This window comes from Morone saxatilis, unplaced genomic scaffold (assembly GCF_004916995.1).
Source record: "Morone saxatilis isolate NCDOM2014 unplaced genomic scaffold, NCSU_SB_2.0 Contig18, whole genome shotgun sequence".
Lineage (NCBI taxonomy): Eukaryota > Metazoa > Chordata > Actinopteri > Moronidae > Morone > Morone saxatilis.
Window position 1 is genome coordinate 7450871 of NW_023339740.1, and position 17293 is coordinate 7468163.

Below are 17293 nucleotides of genomic sequence, written 5' to 3' on the forward strand. Positions count from 1 at the left end.
AACAAAAAAAAACACAAACATAAAAGGAAAGATGAAAGTTGTGATACATGGGAAATTGTGCAAGAAATGGTTCCCATATCTACTCTCCCCGTTAGAGTGAAGGAATAAAGAACACTTTTGGAACAAGCATAGTCACCTATTTGGCCCGAAAATAACACTCAAATCCTATACAAAACAAGTTAAAATGACACAAAAGACATTCAAAAGACAAAGAACACACAGTCAGAACACATCAGTAACACTGTCACAGACAAACTGAGACTGCAGTCTTGTGTCTACAGACAGACAACAGCGGCTGAGCTGATATTAGAAGGATGCTGGAGTGTTATGCTTGCAGTCCTACAGGTTTAACAGTTGAAAGGACTCTGTCAGAGGATAAAAATGGAAGGTTGCTGCAGGCGTAACTTTGCTCCCTTTGACACGAGTAACATTAAATACAAGATATGCAGTAATAAAGTGTGTAACTGTGCTGGAAAGTGTTAAGAGTTGCATCAATACAGTGATTCAAACACTGACGTAATGCTCCTCTAAATCTGAGGTGTGTCCAACTGTGCACGCCCTCACATACACACACGTGCAAACATACACACACGTGCAAACATACACACATACACACACACACACACACACACACACATCACAGGCCAATGGTGGTACATCTACAAGAGAAAACAAAGGACAAAATTTACATGTAATCTACATCAGGAATACAATCACTTTAGAGCACATGTTAGACTATCAAATGCACCCGGCTCCTTAAACCGTTCTGTTTGCATGATGTTTGGTTCTGTTGTGGCCATTTAGATTTGTCCCACTGCACCCAAACAAGCTGCCACAGAAGTCCAAACAGTATTAAACCAGTGTTAATGTTTTCCTTTTATACGTGCATAAAGTATTTAACAATATGATGTATGTTCATGGTGGGATTCTTTTTCCCCAAACAGTGTCTTTAAACAACACTCGAGTGTCATGTCGAAATGCAACAGTGATCCGAAGTACCTGGCCAACCGAAGCAACGTCTCCCAGTGTGTGAAATGAAATCCCGGGTTAGTCAGTTTATGCAGAAGTCCTCCAGAAGTCAACAGTAAAGGGAATTCAATTACAGTATATTCTTCTGTCAAAGGGCGTCCTATAATGGATGGTGTCAGCTCCTAAGGCTGATACAGAATCTGTGGAGGGAAAGTATACGTGAGCCCGTGAGGTGAACAGCTACCGGAGGAAATTTGATCGTAGCAGTTTAGCTAGGCACGCAGGTCAAACAGGGATCCCCATGCGAAGCTTCTTCTTCTTCACCGTCTTCAGGCCAGTGAGCCGTCGAACGTCATCTTCATCCGACTCATCCATTTCATCGTCTGCTGAGAAAAGGATCTGAAGGACAGGAAAGAGACGCGAATATTAGTGGGAGGCTGGTTCATGGAGTCTATCACAATATCACAGCATTCTGGTTGGTTAATAAAAAGATTTCTTTCGAGTAAATGGCTAAATGTTGTAACACAAATCATGGGTAGGTACAGTTAATCCAACCAATGTGTGTGAAACAAGAGATACAAATTCCTTTAATAAGTTTTCCCTTCATAATAATTCAGTAATATGCCTCTAATCCTCAAAAGCAAAATCATGCTAAGCAAGAGAGTACACAATACAGTAAACATTAAGTAAATGTATAGATGAATGTCTTTAGTATCTCTTGTATTGTGTGTTTGTATATGAGGCAATGCTGTCACTTTACTAAATAAGTCCGTAAGTGGAAGTAAAAACCTGATAGTGGTTATTCTATTTTGATTATCAACATAAGCTGATGCTGCATTTTAGCCTAATCACAACAGTAGGATGAAAAAGACACGAGCCAGCCAGGAGTCGACCTAGAATCTTCTGATCCGTAGTCAGACGCGTTATCCATTGCGCACTGGCCCGCTTGCGAGTCACACTGCCGACTGACACGATAAATGTTCAGCCCAGCGCCTCCCCACTGCACGACTCTGCTGAAAGCGCACTCAGGCAAGCTGCAGCCGCACACACACGTGGTGAAACAAACCGTGAAGCTGGCTTTTGTCTTCACTGCTTTGATCATTCAAATGTAATAATGCCTTGAAAAGCAACTTTACATTCCGTTTTATAATCTAAAAACTAATGTGGCTACTGACTACAAAACAACAACCTGGTTTCAGAAATAAAGTCTAAACAGCAGTTGTATTTTTTGTTGTCTGTTGTAAAATGAAAATTAAACTTGGATTTCCACTTTTTGTGATGACTTAAAAAAAAAAAAAACTGCCTTGAAGGCAGCTGTGCTGTGGCACTTTTGTTCCTTCGTGAACAGGAAGTCACAGAACTTTTCACAACCTTTGACACAAATTGATCTTGATGTTGTTTTTACTAAAAGTTGAATGTCCCCAAAATAGATGATAAATCCACAATTTAAAGCTTTATCTGAGCAAATCCGAGCTGGTGGCAGACATTAGGAAGAACTATAAAGAAATAGCCTACAAATAGTCTTCTTGCTGATGGTCTTATGTGCTTATGTAGGTCATACAGAGGCATTAGTATTACATTGAGACTGTTTCATAACTGGTTAAAATCTCCGTGCAGTAGGTTCAAGGACAGGATGCAGAAACATGGCCAAAGGGTATCTGGCTTTGATTACGGCCATCATTTGACTGACCTTAACATTTCCAAGTTATAAAAAGTCTTGGTTGAATCTGGCCATGGACAGTGATTATCTTGTGTTTGCTATACCCAGAACAACATAGTGATACCGGCCCATGGATCAACACAACAATTTGAAAACGTATTCACGAGCCAGCTGGGTGGCAAACCAAGGATCTTCTGATTCAAAGTCAGACGTGTTATCTATTGCACCACGGCCCGCTGTGTTGTGCCACCCTCAGAAAACAGAGATCAGCAGCCAAAATCCACCTGCATACCTGATTACTTCCTCTTGACTTCTGTCTGACCTATACTCTGCCTCATTATCTGACCACAGGAAGAACAATATCACATGTTGAACAGCTTATTCAACAGCAGTTTAAAGGGCAGTGCAGCATGTCTGAGTTATGAATAAACATTACCATTCATTACCAGCTGCTGCCAAGCAGGTGAGCACAGTTTCTTTATATGCATTTTATTTCAAATCTTTTTTTAATTGCATATTTTTCTAAATGTTGGATAAATCAGTATTCCCAGCATATTAAAGAGAGTGTTGGACTAAATTACAAAGAAACAATAGCAAGGACATAAAATAAGCAAGTAAAAAAGGTTGGCATAGAAATGTTGCTGCAGTGGCCATAGATTCAACTCCCTTGAACCCGTTCTGTCTCTCCTCTTTTCCTCTCACTGTTCAGCTGTAACTATCAATAACTTATTATGTGTCAAGAGTGCTGGATGTAGTAGTTTTCCAGGGCTGCATTCATACATATAAAGAAGAGAGCAGAATCAAATCTAGGATCTCTTGAAGTGGACTTGCTGGTAAATGTGCTTAGACCAGACTTGTGTTATGACTTTATGTGTTGTGTGGGAATGTGAATAGTGTGTGTGACGCAGAGCTCTGCATTGGGCTCATCTGCTTTACAAGGTTATGAAGTAACTGGGAACCTTGATCTAGCCAGCTATAACAGCTTTAAGGCATCTCTCTCTTCTGACCGTGGGTGTGCTGAATTAATAGCAAGAGTAAGTTTGTCCATGACAGGGTGCCAATCAGCACTGGAGACCAGGAACCACTGACAGTCAAAAGAATATGTCATACTTCGTTTCAGAAGCTCAGAAGTGGGATTTTGGAGTAAAGAAACATTTGGGAGAGGCAACTTCTGTGCCAATGGACAATCGCTCTGTCTCCTTCAATGACAACTTCAACTGCTTGTGTGTTTTATGAACAAAAACTGATTCTGTCTTCAGTGAGACTTACCTCTGACTCTGAGTCATCATGGGACAGGGCTCGTCTGTAGCGCACCTTGCTGTTCCCCCGTGAGTCCTCCTCTCTCTCCTCCAGCTTTGCTTTTGTCTTGTGCTTCTTCATTAGGAAATTATCTACCACCCAGAACATGAGGGCCTTAACGAAACAAAACAAATACTGTGATGTATTATGTTTCCCCATGGGGAATCAACAGAAGTTTAGAGAACATTTTTATATTATCCACCAAAACTGTGAATATTTGTTTTATGTTCATACACACACAAGATGATAGCCATTATATGAACAAACTGGGATGATTTAGGTACCCAATAACAGAACCTCACAAAACACCAACACCACTGGTGTTGCAAGACCTGTAAAATCAAAGAAAAACACACAGTAACAGCAGACTTACGTTGACGAAGAACGGAACGATGAGCATGACGATGGCCAGTTCCAGGTCGGGATTCTCTATGGGGTTGAGGAGAGCCAGCTGCGACACACACAAACATAAATAACACGCACACAAGCACAGTCATAAGCATACACAGCAACACAGACAGCACACTTAGCCATAAGCCTTGGACACACTACAAGACTTACAAAGTTATACAAACATTATTATTATTTATTGATTTATTTTTTTATTTATTTTTTTACAAATTATCAGTTTGAATTCCCCCTCAAAGCTCCTTTAAGAAATATGCCATTTTAACAATTCCTAACGTGTCTATAAAAACACAAGCTAAAGGTCGTTATTTTAATCTCATTGTACATGTTTATAGTGACAATAAAGGCATTCTATTCTATTTGTCCACAGTCTTCTTTCAATTTGGTATCAATGTAATCCATAAAAAGAAACTGTATTCTCTACAAACTTGTCATTTTGTTGCCTCCATTGTAGCTGCGCTCCTTCAGTGGGAAAAGGGGGATCGTTTCAAAAATGAAGATTTCTCAAAATAAGTGTGGTTTGTTGGAACCTCCTTGTTTTTTTTTTTAATCTAAAACGCTCAGAGTCACTACTGTGATGTTACATTTATAGGTAGTGGCACAGTTTCAGCCAGTATTACTGCAGAAAACTAATAAGTACAGAGAGTGACACTTGACACCAACGTCTGCCAACAGCAAAGAATTAGCCCCCACAGGTGTCCCTGGTGGTCTAGTGGTTAGGATTCGGCTGCTCTCACGCCGCGGCCGGGTCGATTCCCGGTCAGGGAACTACTTATTATGTTTGTCTTCAGTACATTGGATAACAGGGAGTAGTATTTGAGATGCACATGCACTCAGATGTGAGGCAATAAACATTCACACTATTGGTTTCACACTAATGTGCCAACAAAAGGCAGGGACTCCACTTACACATCGATGTTGACATCGCAGGAATGAAAATACTTTTTTTCCTGCAAATATTTTATGATGAAGGAAATGCATTCAACACCTTTCTTGAAGTTCAAGGACACATACAATGCTTTTGGCAAGTAATACTGAATATAAACAAAACTTTTGCTTGTTTTACATAAAAACTACAAAAAAGGTCACCTTTAAAGGGATATAACTGTACTTGTAGACAAGGATTTCAGATGACTATGAGCAATTAAGGGCCTGTTTAATGAAGATTGATGAGTAGGTTTTCTGAGTAGTTTTGTGCCTAATCCTGGCTTTCTGGTCCCACCATGATCGTTTGATTTATTAAAAACTAGAGATCACCTGTCATGGTGACTACACTGTAGAGCAGGGGTCTCCAAGAGAGTTGGCCACCGAGCATGTTCTGTAATCTCAATCTTTAATATTTTTTTCACAACACACAGAAACAATAACTTCCACAACTGCAGTTTCAATTCAAACTGCAGCAATCAAATTGATTTAAAATTACAAAACCCTGTATATGAAAATGACTTCAGGTGAAAATACACACCATTATTCTACTGAAAGCATCAATTTAACATGAATGCTTGTCAAGTATATGGAGTAGCTTTCCCGACAATTTTCTCTCGTTTTATAAGTCACTCTCAAAAAGGTTGAAGACCCCTGCTGTATAAAAACTACAATAACCACCTCATCTTTTGTGTGTGAAGAAAAATGTATTTACCATATACCAAGTATATAGGATTTAGTAGCATCTAGCACCTTGCTGTTCCCCCGTGATGTTACAGATTTCAACTAACTGAACACTGCTTGCGTCTGAAAATACGGTGGCTGTGAAACTTGCGGAAGGCCGGAAACGACTCATACTATAGTAATCAATGAGCATGCATGACATAAAGGTAATTTAATTAGTTTGATATTTTATAGGAGGTAAATGGCTCTGATAATGACCCATAGATCACTTTGTTTGTTTTTTTTTAAATTATATTAATGGGCACTAATTTCACCTGCTATTTTTTCAAATTGTTACACTTTCTTTCTCACCTTCTTCCACTGGGGAATGAGGAGGACCAGCATGATGAGGACTTTCTCAAACATCATAATGAGGATGTAGAGGATACACTGGCCCAACCACGCTGTGCACTGCACTGGCTCTCCTACACACACACACGCACAAAAAGGTATTTAAATATCTAGCGCAGGTCTTTAGATTTCACTGCTTCAGATTCACACAAACTGTTTTATCAAACAACACTGGCCAAGTAAGAAATGACAGTGCAGCACATTGAGGGCAGCTACTGCCCTCCATTGGGCATTGCAGGCATTTTAGGAATGTGCTGGAACTCCCACTTTACCACTCACACACACACAGTCCTCACCGTATTCTCCAAAACGCAGGGAGTCCCACTGCCTCCACTCTACAATAGCACTGACGGCTCTCACCCCAGCATAGATCAGCAACATGCCCAGAGAAGCATCCAACAGGAAGTTAATGAGGTATCTGGGACAGAAAAGTGGATGCAAATGAAAACTGGAGTTCCCTGCATTTCAATACAGTTTCTTGGAAATCTATCAGTAACATCAGGGTGCTCTGGTGAGAAAGGTCAAATACAGGATTAACTCACAGTGAGCAGGGATCCTCCTCTGTGAGGTCTGACAAATAGACATTGGCAAAGTGGATAAACAGCATCCCGATGGCCTGTTTTGAGGTGTCCAGGAACCTGCAGAGAGACGGGACAGTTGATATGCTTCTGAGGCACTCCAGCAGGATTCATTTCATGCCTTTGCAGAGAAATAAATTTAAGCTGGCTCAGCTGCCTTACCAGATCCTCCAGGGTCTCCTCTCATGTTTTGGCTCCCTGAAGCGTTTCACTGTGGAGGAGAGAAGAGTGTGTCACAAAGATAGTGGGATTTTACTACATATCAGTCATACAAACACAGAAGAACAAAGAACCAATCAGACAGAATCTCCTTTGTTTTCATTTCAACCAAGTTATAACCGTCATGTGAGTCAAAGCTCCAATGAGCATTTTAATGGTTTTATTGTCCAACTGAAAGTCTTGGTTTGTACTGACACATTTATAAGTTGGAAATGAGACTAGACATCCCCTTTTTGCGCAATTAAACCATCAAATGCTTTGTTGTTAAAAAACTGAAACGGAACAAGGGCGATATGTTGTTGGTCACAGAGGAAGCAGAAGTAGTGGACAAGAACATGAGCTAAAACTGATCTGCAGTGGCAATATGATAGTATGTGCAAATTACTGTATGTGCCAATGTGATTGCTACTCTGGGGTGCCAGTGATGTGCGTTTTATAAGTCCTCACTTCAATCATTCTCTCTGTGGGTTTTATGCGGGAAAGCTCCACACTGAAAGCGGTGACATGTCCAACACAAATAAAGGTCTTGCTGTTCTTCACAATAGCGACTTGTTTTCAATGTCACAGCCCTCTTCTTTTAACTGCTATCACACAGAGCTGCATGAGAGGGGAGTCTTACCACATTATATCACATCACTCATTTACTTTCTAAAATCAGACACAGGCTCTAAAGGAGTATTTAAGGCTGTGGTACCTCAGCTAGACTATAACTTCTACATAAGCCATTAAACTCACAGAGAACACATCAATCTCACTTCTCAAAACTCGCACTGAATACTGCAGTGTTGGCCAAACATTTACTCAAGGCTTTTTGTGTTTTTCATGCGGACAAGCTATACTGCAAGCTATGACCTCAGTTTCTGCTAAGTGTAACTTCAGACTAAACACACCCTGTGTGCAGCTGGGTGTGATGTGAACACAGGCGGAGGCCTTCTCCGTCTGCTCAGAGAGCTGCCTCAAGCAAAAAAAAAAAAAAAGAAAAGCAGAAAAAAGCGGATCATTCCTCGCTGCTACGAGTCTGCTGGGACACACAAAACTGAGACTGCTCTCATTAGGTCATGCAGCTGTCAGTGGTGTGCCAGACACTGACTGAATGGAACCACGGCCAAACCCTAAACTCTAAATATACGTTGTGCTGCCCATCTTAGCTAGAAATGGAAACAAACATGTGAAGGCAGAAATGAAACAAGAAGGAACTTAGTAGACAACATTTGTGAAAAATCGTTTATGTTTGTGCAACGTAGTGTGTTTTTGAAATGCACACACCGGTTTCTACAAAACAATCTCAGGGAAGAGAAACGGTTCGTGAAGCAGCTGCAGGGTCACGTGTGGGAATGTACCTGACTTATCAAAACTTATTCTGAATACATTGTGACCGTTTTTGTTCGCAAATATACACAAGTGTATTGGAGCTGCAAGTGCTTATTGCAATTTGAGTCACACACAATCAGTGTAAGCATTCAGTACCCCCCTGTCATTTCTCCCTTAACTTCAAGTTTTCTTTCGTTTACATACTCTGACTGCCACCTGCAAGATACGATCCTTATGAGAGAACTACAGCAGTTTCCTGTTAGGATTGTTTCATGGCTGAGCTTTAACCTGAGAGACACAGAATAGATATGATGTGGCAGGAAAGGTCAAACATGTGCCGGGAAGTGTGGGGAGTGCGCAGCTTTTATCACAACCACAGCAAATAACTTCAACAAAGAAGTCACCAGCTGTAATGTTACACTGAGGTGAAAGCCCTGGCATTAAGTTTTACAAGAGACAGAAAGCCTGGCTCCATTACTTGTTATGCTTTTTCCTGTTACAGACTGGGGCCTGACCCTCCCAGCTGAGATCAATGTCTCATTTGATTAACCGGGTGATGCTATTGGATAATTGTCCAGTTCTGTCAGCAGCTGGAGTCAGATATCTAACCAGCACACAGCTGACCTCTGGCCATACTCACACATCAGCGTGCTGAACGCCACCACAGCGAGAAGTCCTTGCAGAAAAATCCCAAACGAGTCCATCAGGGCGCCGTTCTCACAGCCTCGGTTATCAGTGCCTGGCGTCGGGCTGGAGGACACCGACGTGTTGGTTAAGGACACAGCGGGCAGCCCTGCTCCTCCGGGACCTGCCCGTGCCACGTCTCCGAGCTGGGACAGCATGTTGACACCACTAACAGTATCCATAGGACAGAAGACTGACTAATAAAGTCGACAGCGGTGGCTTCTCACACAGACTCTATGCGTCTCCCAGTCCTCTCCAGCAGTTGTTGGTCAGCTAATCGATCTGTTCAGCTGGACAGCCTTCGATGAAAGATGGTGGCATCCTCTTTCCCCACTCGCACTCATTCTCCTGCTTCAAGCATCCACACAGCCATAGCTGCTTCTGTCTTAGGAGAAGTCAAGTCGTACTAGCTGAAAGTTACAATAAAGCCCTACGTAGCTGTGATCAGATTCGTTCACTCTTTGGAAGCGAGCAGCACCGTTAAACCTCATTAGCTGGTGGAGAAGTGCAGTGAAACATTTTCTGTCTCGACCTGGAATCTGCGAGCTAACACGAGTATGTAAACAACACACACTTAAAACGTATGTTCGGTGTGTCGTACAGTGCGGGTCAATCAGTGAGAAACCTCATTGTGCCGACAGTCAAAGGTCCATAGTGGAAACAGAGAGAGATGCAGCGGCTGAGATGCTATCACCTCCTACCTAGCTAGCCCCGAAGCTAACGTTACCTCCTCAGTATGAAGCTAACGTTAGCTTAGCACACCTGAGTCTTCTCTCAGGTGATGGGAGCAGCGCGAGCACCGGTCGCTCGTGACTTTAACGCCTGTTTAAAACGTATCTTTACTGTCTATTAAACATGAATGATTTCAGTATTCGCAGGTCACGGCTCACGTTCACCCAGCTGCTTCCTGCCCAGCAGTGCCCACTCATGTTGACAGACGCTGGGTCATGTGACCTGCGTAACCACCGACTGCATGTTGGGTAATGTATGACAAAGACCAGGAGCCGTGTAATATTGGTTGCTCACAGTTTTAATTGCAGTCTTGTCTTTAAATAGCAGTTATAATCTTCAAACATGAAATAAAAAAAGCTGTTCGTTGCTTTGGGAACAGCGGAAACTACAAGCAAAGGAGTAAACAAAGAGCCTACGGAGGTTTTACTCACACAAAATGATGCACATTACAATGAATCACACTACGAGAACTGGTAAAGAGGAAAAACTGATTTACAAAAGCATTTTGAGAATATCTTCTTGATTTAAAACTGCCCATTTATCATTCAGTTAAGTGTTAAAAATAATGACTATTCAATGATATGAATTTGCTCAAATAATCAACTGCAGCTGGATTTGTTTTAACCATACACCTCATATGTGAAAGTTTAGACCTGTTCTGTGCAAATATACTGTATATTTAGGGCATTTACACATTGCTTATGCAGAAAGTTATTTGCTCATTAGATTATTTTTCTTTCACCCTGTTGCGCTAGAAGATATTTGATTATATACATTATATACAAACATGCCGTGTCAAATTTGCATACCACCATACAGTACATGGTTGTGCTTGTATTACAGAATCCTTACACTGTAAACTGCTCTTGCATACAATAGAAGCTTGAACAAGAAAGCAATTTGATCTCTTGAGATGAAGTCCCCCTTTATGTCTGTCTGTTGTTGTTGTTGTTGTTGTTGTATCTTCATTCAGCTGGATAACATTTGCAAATAGTGTTAGTACAATATTCATGTCTGGTTTTTACGCTAAAATCAAATTTCTTGCAACATGTCACTATGACTGTTCTTTCACATCTATTGTCAGCATATCTAGTTTAATATTACCTCTGGCTTTCAAGAAACCTGCAAATCGTATTACTTCTATGCAACTTGTAGCTTTGTGTTCACAATAATTATTTTTATCTTTGCTTAATTCATGGGCAAAGTGATCTTTGAGAATTTAAGTGATTCTCCATAAAACAAAGTCTACAAATCTGTTGGTAATCCAAGATGCAGCTTGGAGCTTTTACAGTGAAACGCATTTAGTAAAAAGTGCTTCAATGCAAGAGGGCTGTCAGGTACCATGTTGTGTACCCTCATCTGCACCAAATTGTTGACCATCTTTGAACTGAAATTAGACATCAGTGAAATCACCAGATTAGGAGGCAAGACCACTGCATTTCTGACACCTGCAGATGGTGCAAATGTTGATTTGGAGGCGCTCAGTCACTCTTCCACATAAAGAGAGAAGAAATATAAGAGAAGAATCCGAGGCACTCTGAAGACACATAAGTTAAGTCTTTATTAGAACGAGGCTAGAAACCAACCTTTTTTAATTTGAAAGCAAGTCCTTGTTGATGGCTTGCATTTTTTGTTTTGCAAAATGGGCTGGAATCAATAAAGGCTTTTATACTTATTTACTGAATTAAAGTGCCTTGAATTCTTCTTTTAGTCCTGCTCTGTGGCTTCGTAAACAAACTGTTTTTGACCTTATGTAGCTCTTCTTCTTTGTTCAATGATCAGAAAATGTTACTTTATCCATCACAGTCATGCTTGTCCGACACAGGGTGGTATATGCAGGATTCTAAAGGATGTCCAGTGTTAGAAAAATCAGAATTGGGAATTACAGTGTTTTTCACAGAATTAATACACAGAACAGGATATATTCATGTCCATGTTCATTCCCCGTCAGCTACGTGGCAAACTGTTGATAAAATGCCAGCTTGACCCTCTCAATGTGGTGGCACAGCTTGATGGCTGGTCCCAGCTTCAGGTCCATACACTCTTGCACTGTTGGAAGGTTCAGGAGCAGCAGCGCCTGTCCGTCAATCTCCTGCAAAAATATACATTCGTATGAGATGCAGTTTCAAAAATAAGTTTTTTTCAACTATCTATTAAAGTGATGTTTTGTTTTTGTGACTATGGATTCAAGTGTCTAATGCCCTTATTTCAGTAGAGTGGAGTGCACAGCCATCCTGAGTGCCCATTAAGTCTCTTAGTATTTCTTACCTGATCCAAGAAAATACGTGCAAGAGGTGCACAGTCAGTGGTCCTGATGAAGCGAACCACATCAGTAACGCTCCACTCCAGTGGGCTGGTGTCCAAACACAACTTCTGAGGAGGCTCAGTCTTTGAGGTCTATAAACAGACAGACAGGGTGAGTCAGACAGAGATGCCGAGAGATGTCTCATCTGAAGTGGATGGCTCACAGCTCATTCTAACCCTTACAATTGATGCTGAGAAGAACTCATAAAAGAGAAACTGGCTGTTTCAATCTTGTTGATTTTCTCATAAGCTGTTTAGACAACGTTCAGGTCACAGTGAAAACATCATTCAAAATGTTATTAAAATTAGGCAGAGAAAAGCAGGTGTATTAGATGGATGGGGCACAGAGGTGGGATTGTACAAAACAACATTTTTATTTTATGCTTAGTGGTACACAATGGAGAATTCATTAAAGATAAGAAGAAATCTGTTAAGTAAACTTTGACATATAAATACCACCAGATAAATATTTTCAAACCATTTCAATATTTATGGTTGCCGAGTCATTTTCAAACTCTTTGTGACTTTCATTACCTTTGGTGATGGAGGGCGGTTCTCATCATCGGAGAATGAGGGTGAGCGGGGTTTCCGGCGTCGACGTGTGGGCCTGGGTGTTGCCGGTGGGGAGGGGGATGGCGTGGCAGGCTGAGACTTCCCAAACGATTGTTCAGAATCATCCTGAAGATCGTCCTGCAGCTCCGAACCAGTGTCTTCACTCAGGGAGTCATCTTCATCTAGATCTTCTTCCTCTCCACTGCCCTGTGAGCCAAAGTCAAGGACAGATAGAAGTAAAGTGTGAGGATGAATCAAAGGTCTTATGACACAACTGATGCATCCTTTCATATAACACTTAATAAAGAGAAAATATGTGTGTGTGTGTTACCTGTGGAGACCCAGCAGGCGTGTTGTCCACTGAGGCTGAGGAGCGTCTCTTCTTATGGACGAAGAGCTGCTTCTTTTTCTTCCTCCTCCTCCCTCTTCTCTTTACTCCACCCTCCAGGTTGGAGTGCCCCCCAGGTGGACGGCCAACACGTTTACTTTTCTTCTTTCCATAGTAATATGCTGGTGACAAGACAACAGGCTTATTGTGAAATGCTGCATTTGACATGTCTGAAAAGATTTGAATGCATCATTGCGATAGATGGAAATGAATCGATCAATCAGATTTTAATGACTGTATTTTTTAATACATGTTTTCTCTACAGAAAAAGCCTGTCAGTGGAGGATATGTACTGTCTGCAGTGATATGAAAACATGTGAGACAAAAGAGAAAGTGTAATTGTTTGTCTGTTGCCATCAAATTGCATCAGTGTCTTAACCCCAGCACTGCAGTGCCGCAGCCAGTAAACATATCAACAAATCTGTGACTTTGGTTCGTTCAGCAGAAGATGAAAGAGGCCAATCCTGACACGTTTTCAGCCAACTATATCTGCTTATTCAACCAATTTAAACTCTATTCCTCTGCTTCACAGACTTTCTGTATTCATTAAGGGAGCATTTATGAACTTATATGATAACTTATATTCATAAGCAACATAAATGAAAACAACTGAAGGTTTCTGAAGAAGGAAAAGTGAATGTAAGTTTGAACACTGTTTAGAACTAATGTCACAACTGACAAGCAAGTATACAGAATGAATCATAACAATTAGAGGTTGTGTTCATTGTCTCCTTTAAAGAGAAAGCAGCCACCCCATATCATCCGATATATCATTTCAAGTCTCCATAATCAGAAGTCTCTAGTTCTGCAAACCACCTACTGTATTTGGTCTTGGTGAGGACAGAGCAGTTCTCTGAGCAGCGGTCCAGAACCATGCGAGGTCCAAACAGGTTCGGGCAGCACTCTAGCTTGATGCAGGTTTTTCTGCAGAAGTCTGCCACGCGGTCTGCAGTGCGGACTATTTCCACAGTGGCCCGGTAACTCTTTCCCTTGTACCTGACATTCAAAAGAAAAGTAAGGTTGAACAGCAAATAAATAGTGATAAATGATTCGTATTTTAGGTTTAAAAAACGTTTTTTTCTATTATATATTTATCTACGATATGGACTACTCTCACTTACTAAAGCTCCTATTATGTTCCTGTTTGATCTAGGAAGGTTGCTACAACCAGCAAGGTCTCTCTGAAAAGTAAGCCAGATGCTGTCGGCTAAATCGTCGCTTTAATCAAGTGTCAGGAGCTTGTGTTGGCTTGCGATGTGCAGATATTTATTTCCACTTGTGCATTCAAGTACCTGTTTAATCCAGCATGCGTCCTAAAATAGCTCAGCTGTGAACACTACTACTATTCCTATATAACAGAAAATTTTGAGCTAAGGATTTAATGGCGTTTCCCCTCACTTGGCTTTGAGTGTCTCTCCATAGCCTTGCCAGCGGCTCTCCTGGTCCAGCTGCAGCTCTCTTAGCACACGACTGGGCTTGTATGCTGAATTTATCAGCAGAGTCAATACCTGGATAGAAAACAAGCATTGCAACACTTACAGGTTATCTGCAGGCGGGAGGGTTAGGTCTTTTATTCTTTAATTGTGTAGCATTTTAACATCAAACTGTCACCATATTCACTATAAGACAATTATCCTTAATGTGTGACTTAATTTGGCAGTGGTTTAGCAGTCTTTTCCTAGACTCTACATTGTGTGCCATTGGTTATTATTGGTGAGATTGCTTTATGGTAGAAATGACACTGCTTTACCACACAAAGCAGAGGGAGTGCTCTTCCTTCAATGCAAATTAATTTATTTTTCTGGCACATTACACATTTACTGAGATGTGGGGAGGAGAACAAGTAGCAACTTCCTCTTTCTCTCAGAATGGAATAGGGTTTATGGGAAATATGGTCACAACACCATGGTGTGAGATAGAGGCAGCATGTTAGAATGCTAACATTTGCTAATTAGCACTAAACAGGAAGTACAGCTGAGGCTGATGGGAGTGTCGCTAGTTTTGAAGATATTTGACCAAAAAACTTGATGCTGATGATGGAATCATAACTATCTGTACAAAATGTCATGACAATCCATTCAATAGTGGCAGACCCACCGACCAAGACTGCCATACACAGACACACAGACACACACACACAGAGACACACACAAAGCTTAACATATCACAATCAATCTTCATGCTTGTGTTAAAGGATTAAGGGATGACACTGATTCAAACAATAAACAGCTGGACTAGCCCTTCTCACCTCTTTGAGCACCAGGGCACAGTTACCAGGGCCAATGAACTGAGGCAGCTCTGTAATGCGTCCCTTGTTAAGGTAAGGCCCAGAGAAACAGCGGTGGTTGAAGTAGATCTTGGGACAGCAGTATTTCCCGTTCCCATGTCCTTCACGTCGACACAAGAAGAGATAAAAATGGTGAAACAACCACAGACTGCACAGACAGCCAGTAGACGAGACATATCACAGCGTGGACTCTTTCAGTGAGACTCGAGAAATACCACTCACCTGTCTCTGACTGGTTGGCCATCTGCTGCTTGACAGCGTCAGGTGATGATGACTTTGGTGAAGTTCGGCTGTAAAGTGATGAAAATTGATTCAGATGTTGAAGGGCAATCAGACTCGATCCATTCAAACCAGTTAACACCCCCACCCTTCCTCTTATACTTACTGTTTCTCAGGCTGCACAACAGCAATCTTCCTCTCCTTTTCAACTGAAAAACAAAGGAAAGACTAATGTGTGCCCAGTCACACTATCACATTATGGCCACTTATTTGGAGGTCAGGGTAAAAAAACAGATCGTATTATGCTTGTCACAGCATTAGTAACAGTCTCGTTAAGGCCGATGTGAGAGTGGCAGTGTGAGTCCACTGTGATGACTCATGTTGTATACCTGAGGGTTTGATGGGGTGGACGAGTGGATAGCCGTTTGTCTCACACCAGCTGACAGGGAAAATGTCGAGGGAGTCCACATGAACAATCAGCTCTGGCATGGGCTGCTTCAGTCCTGTACAAACAAACACGCACACACAGAGCTATTAGAGTATAGGAATATATAGTGAGAAGTGGCAAAAATATCACAGACTACACTCTTACCCTGGCATGGATGCCAAATTCAGTTAGAGCAACTGGAAGTGACATACTTCACCCCTTATATCTTGACATTATGTTGTGTGTATGCAGTGATTTCAGCTGTACTTATAATCAAACAAATGGCATACAACAGTAAAACTTACAGTTAGGGTCTTCATGTGCTTGTTTGAATGAATGCAAGTATATACAAATACTCCTAACCTCCTACAAATAACTCTTAACTAATTGTTAATTGTGTAAAGACAACACAAACTTTATAAGAAATGACAATGTTGCAGTAAACACACATCAAAATGTATAGACATAAACCTTAGAGGGCCTGAAAACCTATTGTCTTAATTCGCTTCTTATTGTTCGAGATAAATGTTGCAAGGGAGACGCCACTGTCAATCAAATCTTACCAAGCTTTTGAGAGCTACTCTTACAACCTCTTTTAAAGACTATTAGGTGGTTAACATATAGCAGAATAGTAAGATGTTGTGTCTATAGTGTGCAACTCTGATTTCTGCCTCTTTAGGCAACAAAGCAATGATCTTGTGTGACTGATGGAAAAAAAAATTTCTGCATTCTCCATAGAAAATAGAAAGGTAGCTGCTCAACTAGGGATAATAGGTTAATGCTCTACATGAAATGGCTGTCGATGTGCTGTGGGACTACATAGAAACTATACATGTTAATTTTCGTCTTTAATAAACCCATTCTTTCCATATCCCATCTCACCTTCCAGGCTGAGCCAAATGTATTGCCCTTTGACCCTGGTGACAGTTGCCACATGAATGTTCTCAGGTGACAGCAGGTTGACGGCCTCCAGTTTCATGGCCTCTTTGAAGCTGTGCTCACACTGCTCCTAGCAGGCAAACAGAGAGGGAAAGAACTCATGTGAGAGCAAATGATAGCTGTGTGTTGTGTTAATTTTGTCCATTATTAAAACCCATATAAACATTACATAGAGTATATACAGACATATTTGCCTCTGGTAAAAGAGAGAAAAGTCAGAGCGAGCCACCTGTTTACAACTCATCACAGTGTGGACACATGGTATCATCCCTGGCATTTGATTACGCTGTCAGTCAAATGGGTAAAATCTCATTTCCCA

General features: G+C 41.2%; 2 protein-coding genes across 2 annotated transcripts in view; both read right to left on the minus strand.

Moving 5' to 3' along the window:
• Window positions 1-6: 6 nt before the first annotated feature.
• stimate (STIM activating enhance) lies at window positions 7-10065 on the minus strand. The gene is made up of 8 exons (XM_035661521.1): window positions 9083-10065; window positions 7075-7123; window positions 6877-6972; window positions 6631-6752; window positions 6296-6408; window positions 4302-4379; window positions 3899-4042; window positions 7-1368 (listed from the first exon to the last, which is right to left on the minus strand). The coding sequence occupies exons 1-8, from the start codon at window positions 9306-9308 to the stop codon at window positions 1255-1257; spliced, it is 942 nt and encodes a 313-aa protein (XP_035517414.1). The 5' UTR covers window positions 9309-10065; the 3' UTR covers window positions 7-1254.
• Window positions 10066-10140: 75 nt separating this feature from the next.
• Window positions 10141-17293, minus strand: part of sfmbt1 (Scm like with four mbt domains 1) — a 17898-nt gene continuing 10745 nt past the window's right edge. The window contains exons 11-21 of the mRNA XM_035661520.1: window positions 16918-17044; window positions 15998-16111; window positions 15775-15817; window positions 15612-15679; window positions 15351-15490; window positions 14501-14610; window positions 13923-14098; window positions 13046-13224; window positions 12697-12921; window positions 12127-12255; window positions 10141-11950 (exon numbers count right to left, since the gene is read on the minus strand). Coding sequence (XP_035517413.1) covers window positions 11810-11950; window positions 12127-12255; window positions 12697-12921; window positions 13046-13224; window positions 13923-14098; window positions 14501-14610; window positions 15351-15490; window positions 15612-15679; window positions 15775-15817; window positions 15998-16111; window positions 16918-17044 — 1452 coding nt within the window. The 3' untranslated portion in view covers window positions 10141-11809. The remainder of the gene's footprint in view (window positions 11951-12126; window positions 12256-12696; window positions 12922-13045; window positions 13225-13922; window positions 14099-14500; window positions 14611-15350; window positions 15491-15611; window positions 15680-15774; window positions 15818-15997; window positions 16112-16917; window positions 17045-17293) is intronic.

What these genes read in the sequence shown, in the direction of transcription:
- stimate (XM_035661521.1), bottom strand. Translation starts at nt 9,308, where the DNA reads ATGGATACTGTTAGTGGTGTCAACATGCTGTCCCAGCTCGGAGACGTG. An exon ending in GAGGAGGATCCCTGCTCACT is followed by an intron (nt 6,753 to 6,876) that starts GTGAGTTAATCC and finishes TTTCTGTCCCAG; the next exon opens with ATACCTCATTAACTTCCTGT. An exon ending in CCTGCGTTTTGGAGAATACG is followed by an intron (nt 6,409 to 6,630) that starts GTGAGGACTGTG and finishes GTGTGTGTGTAG; the next exon opens with GAGAGCCAGTGCAGTGCACA.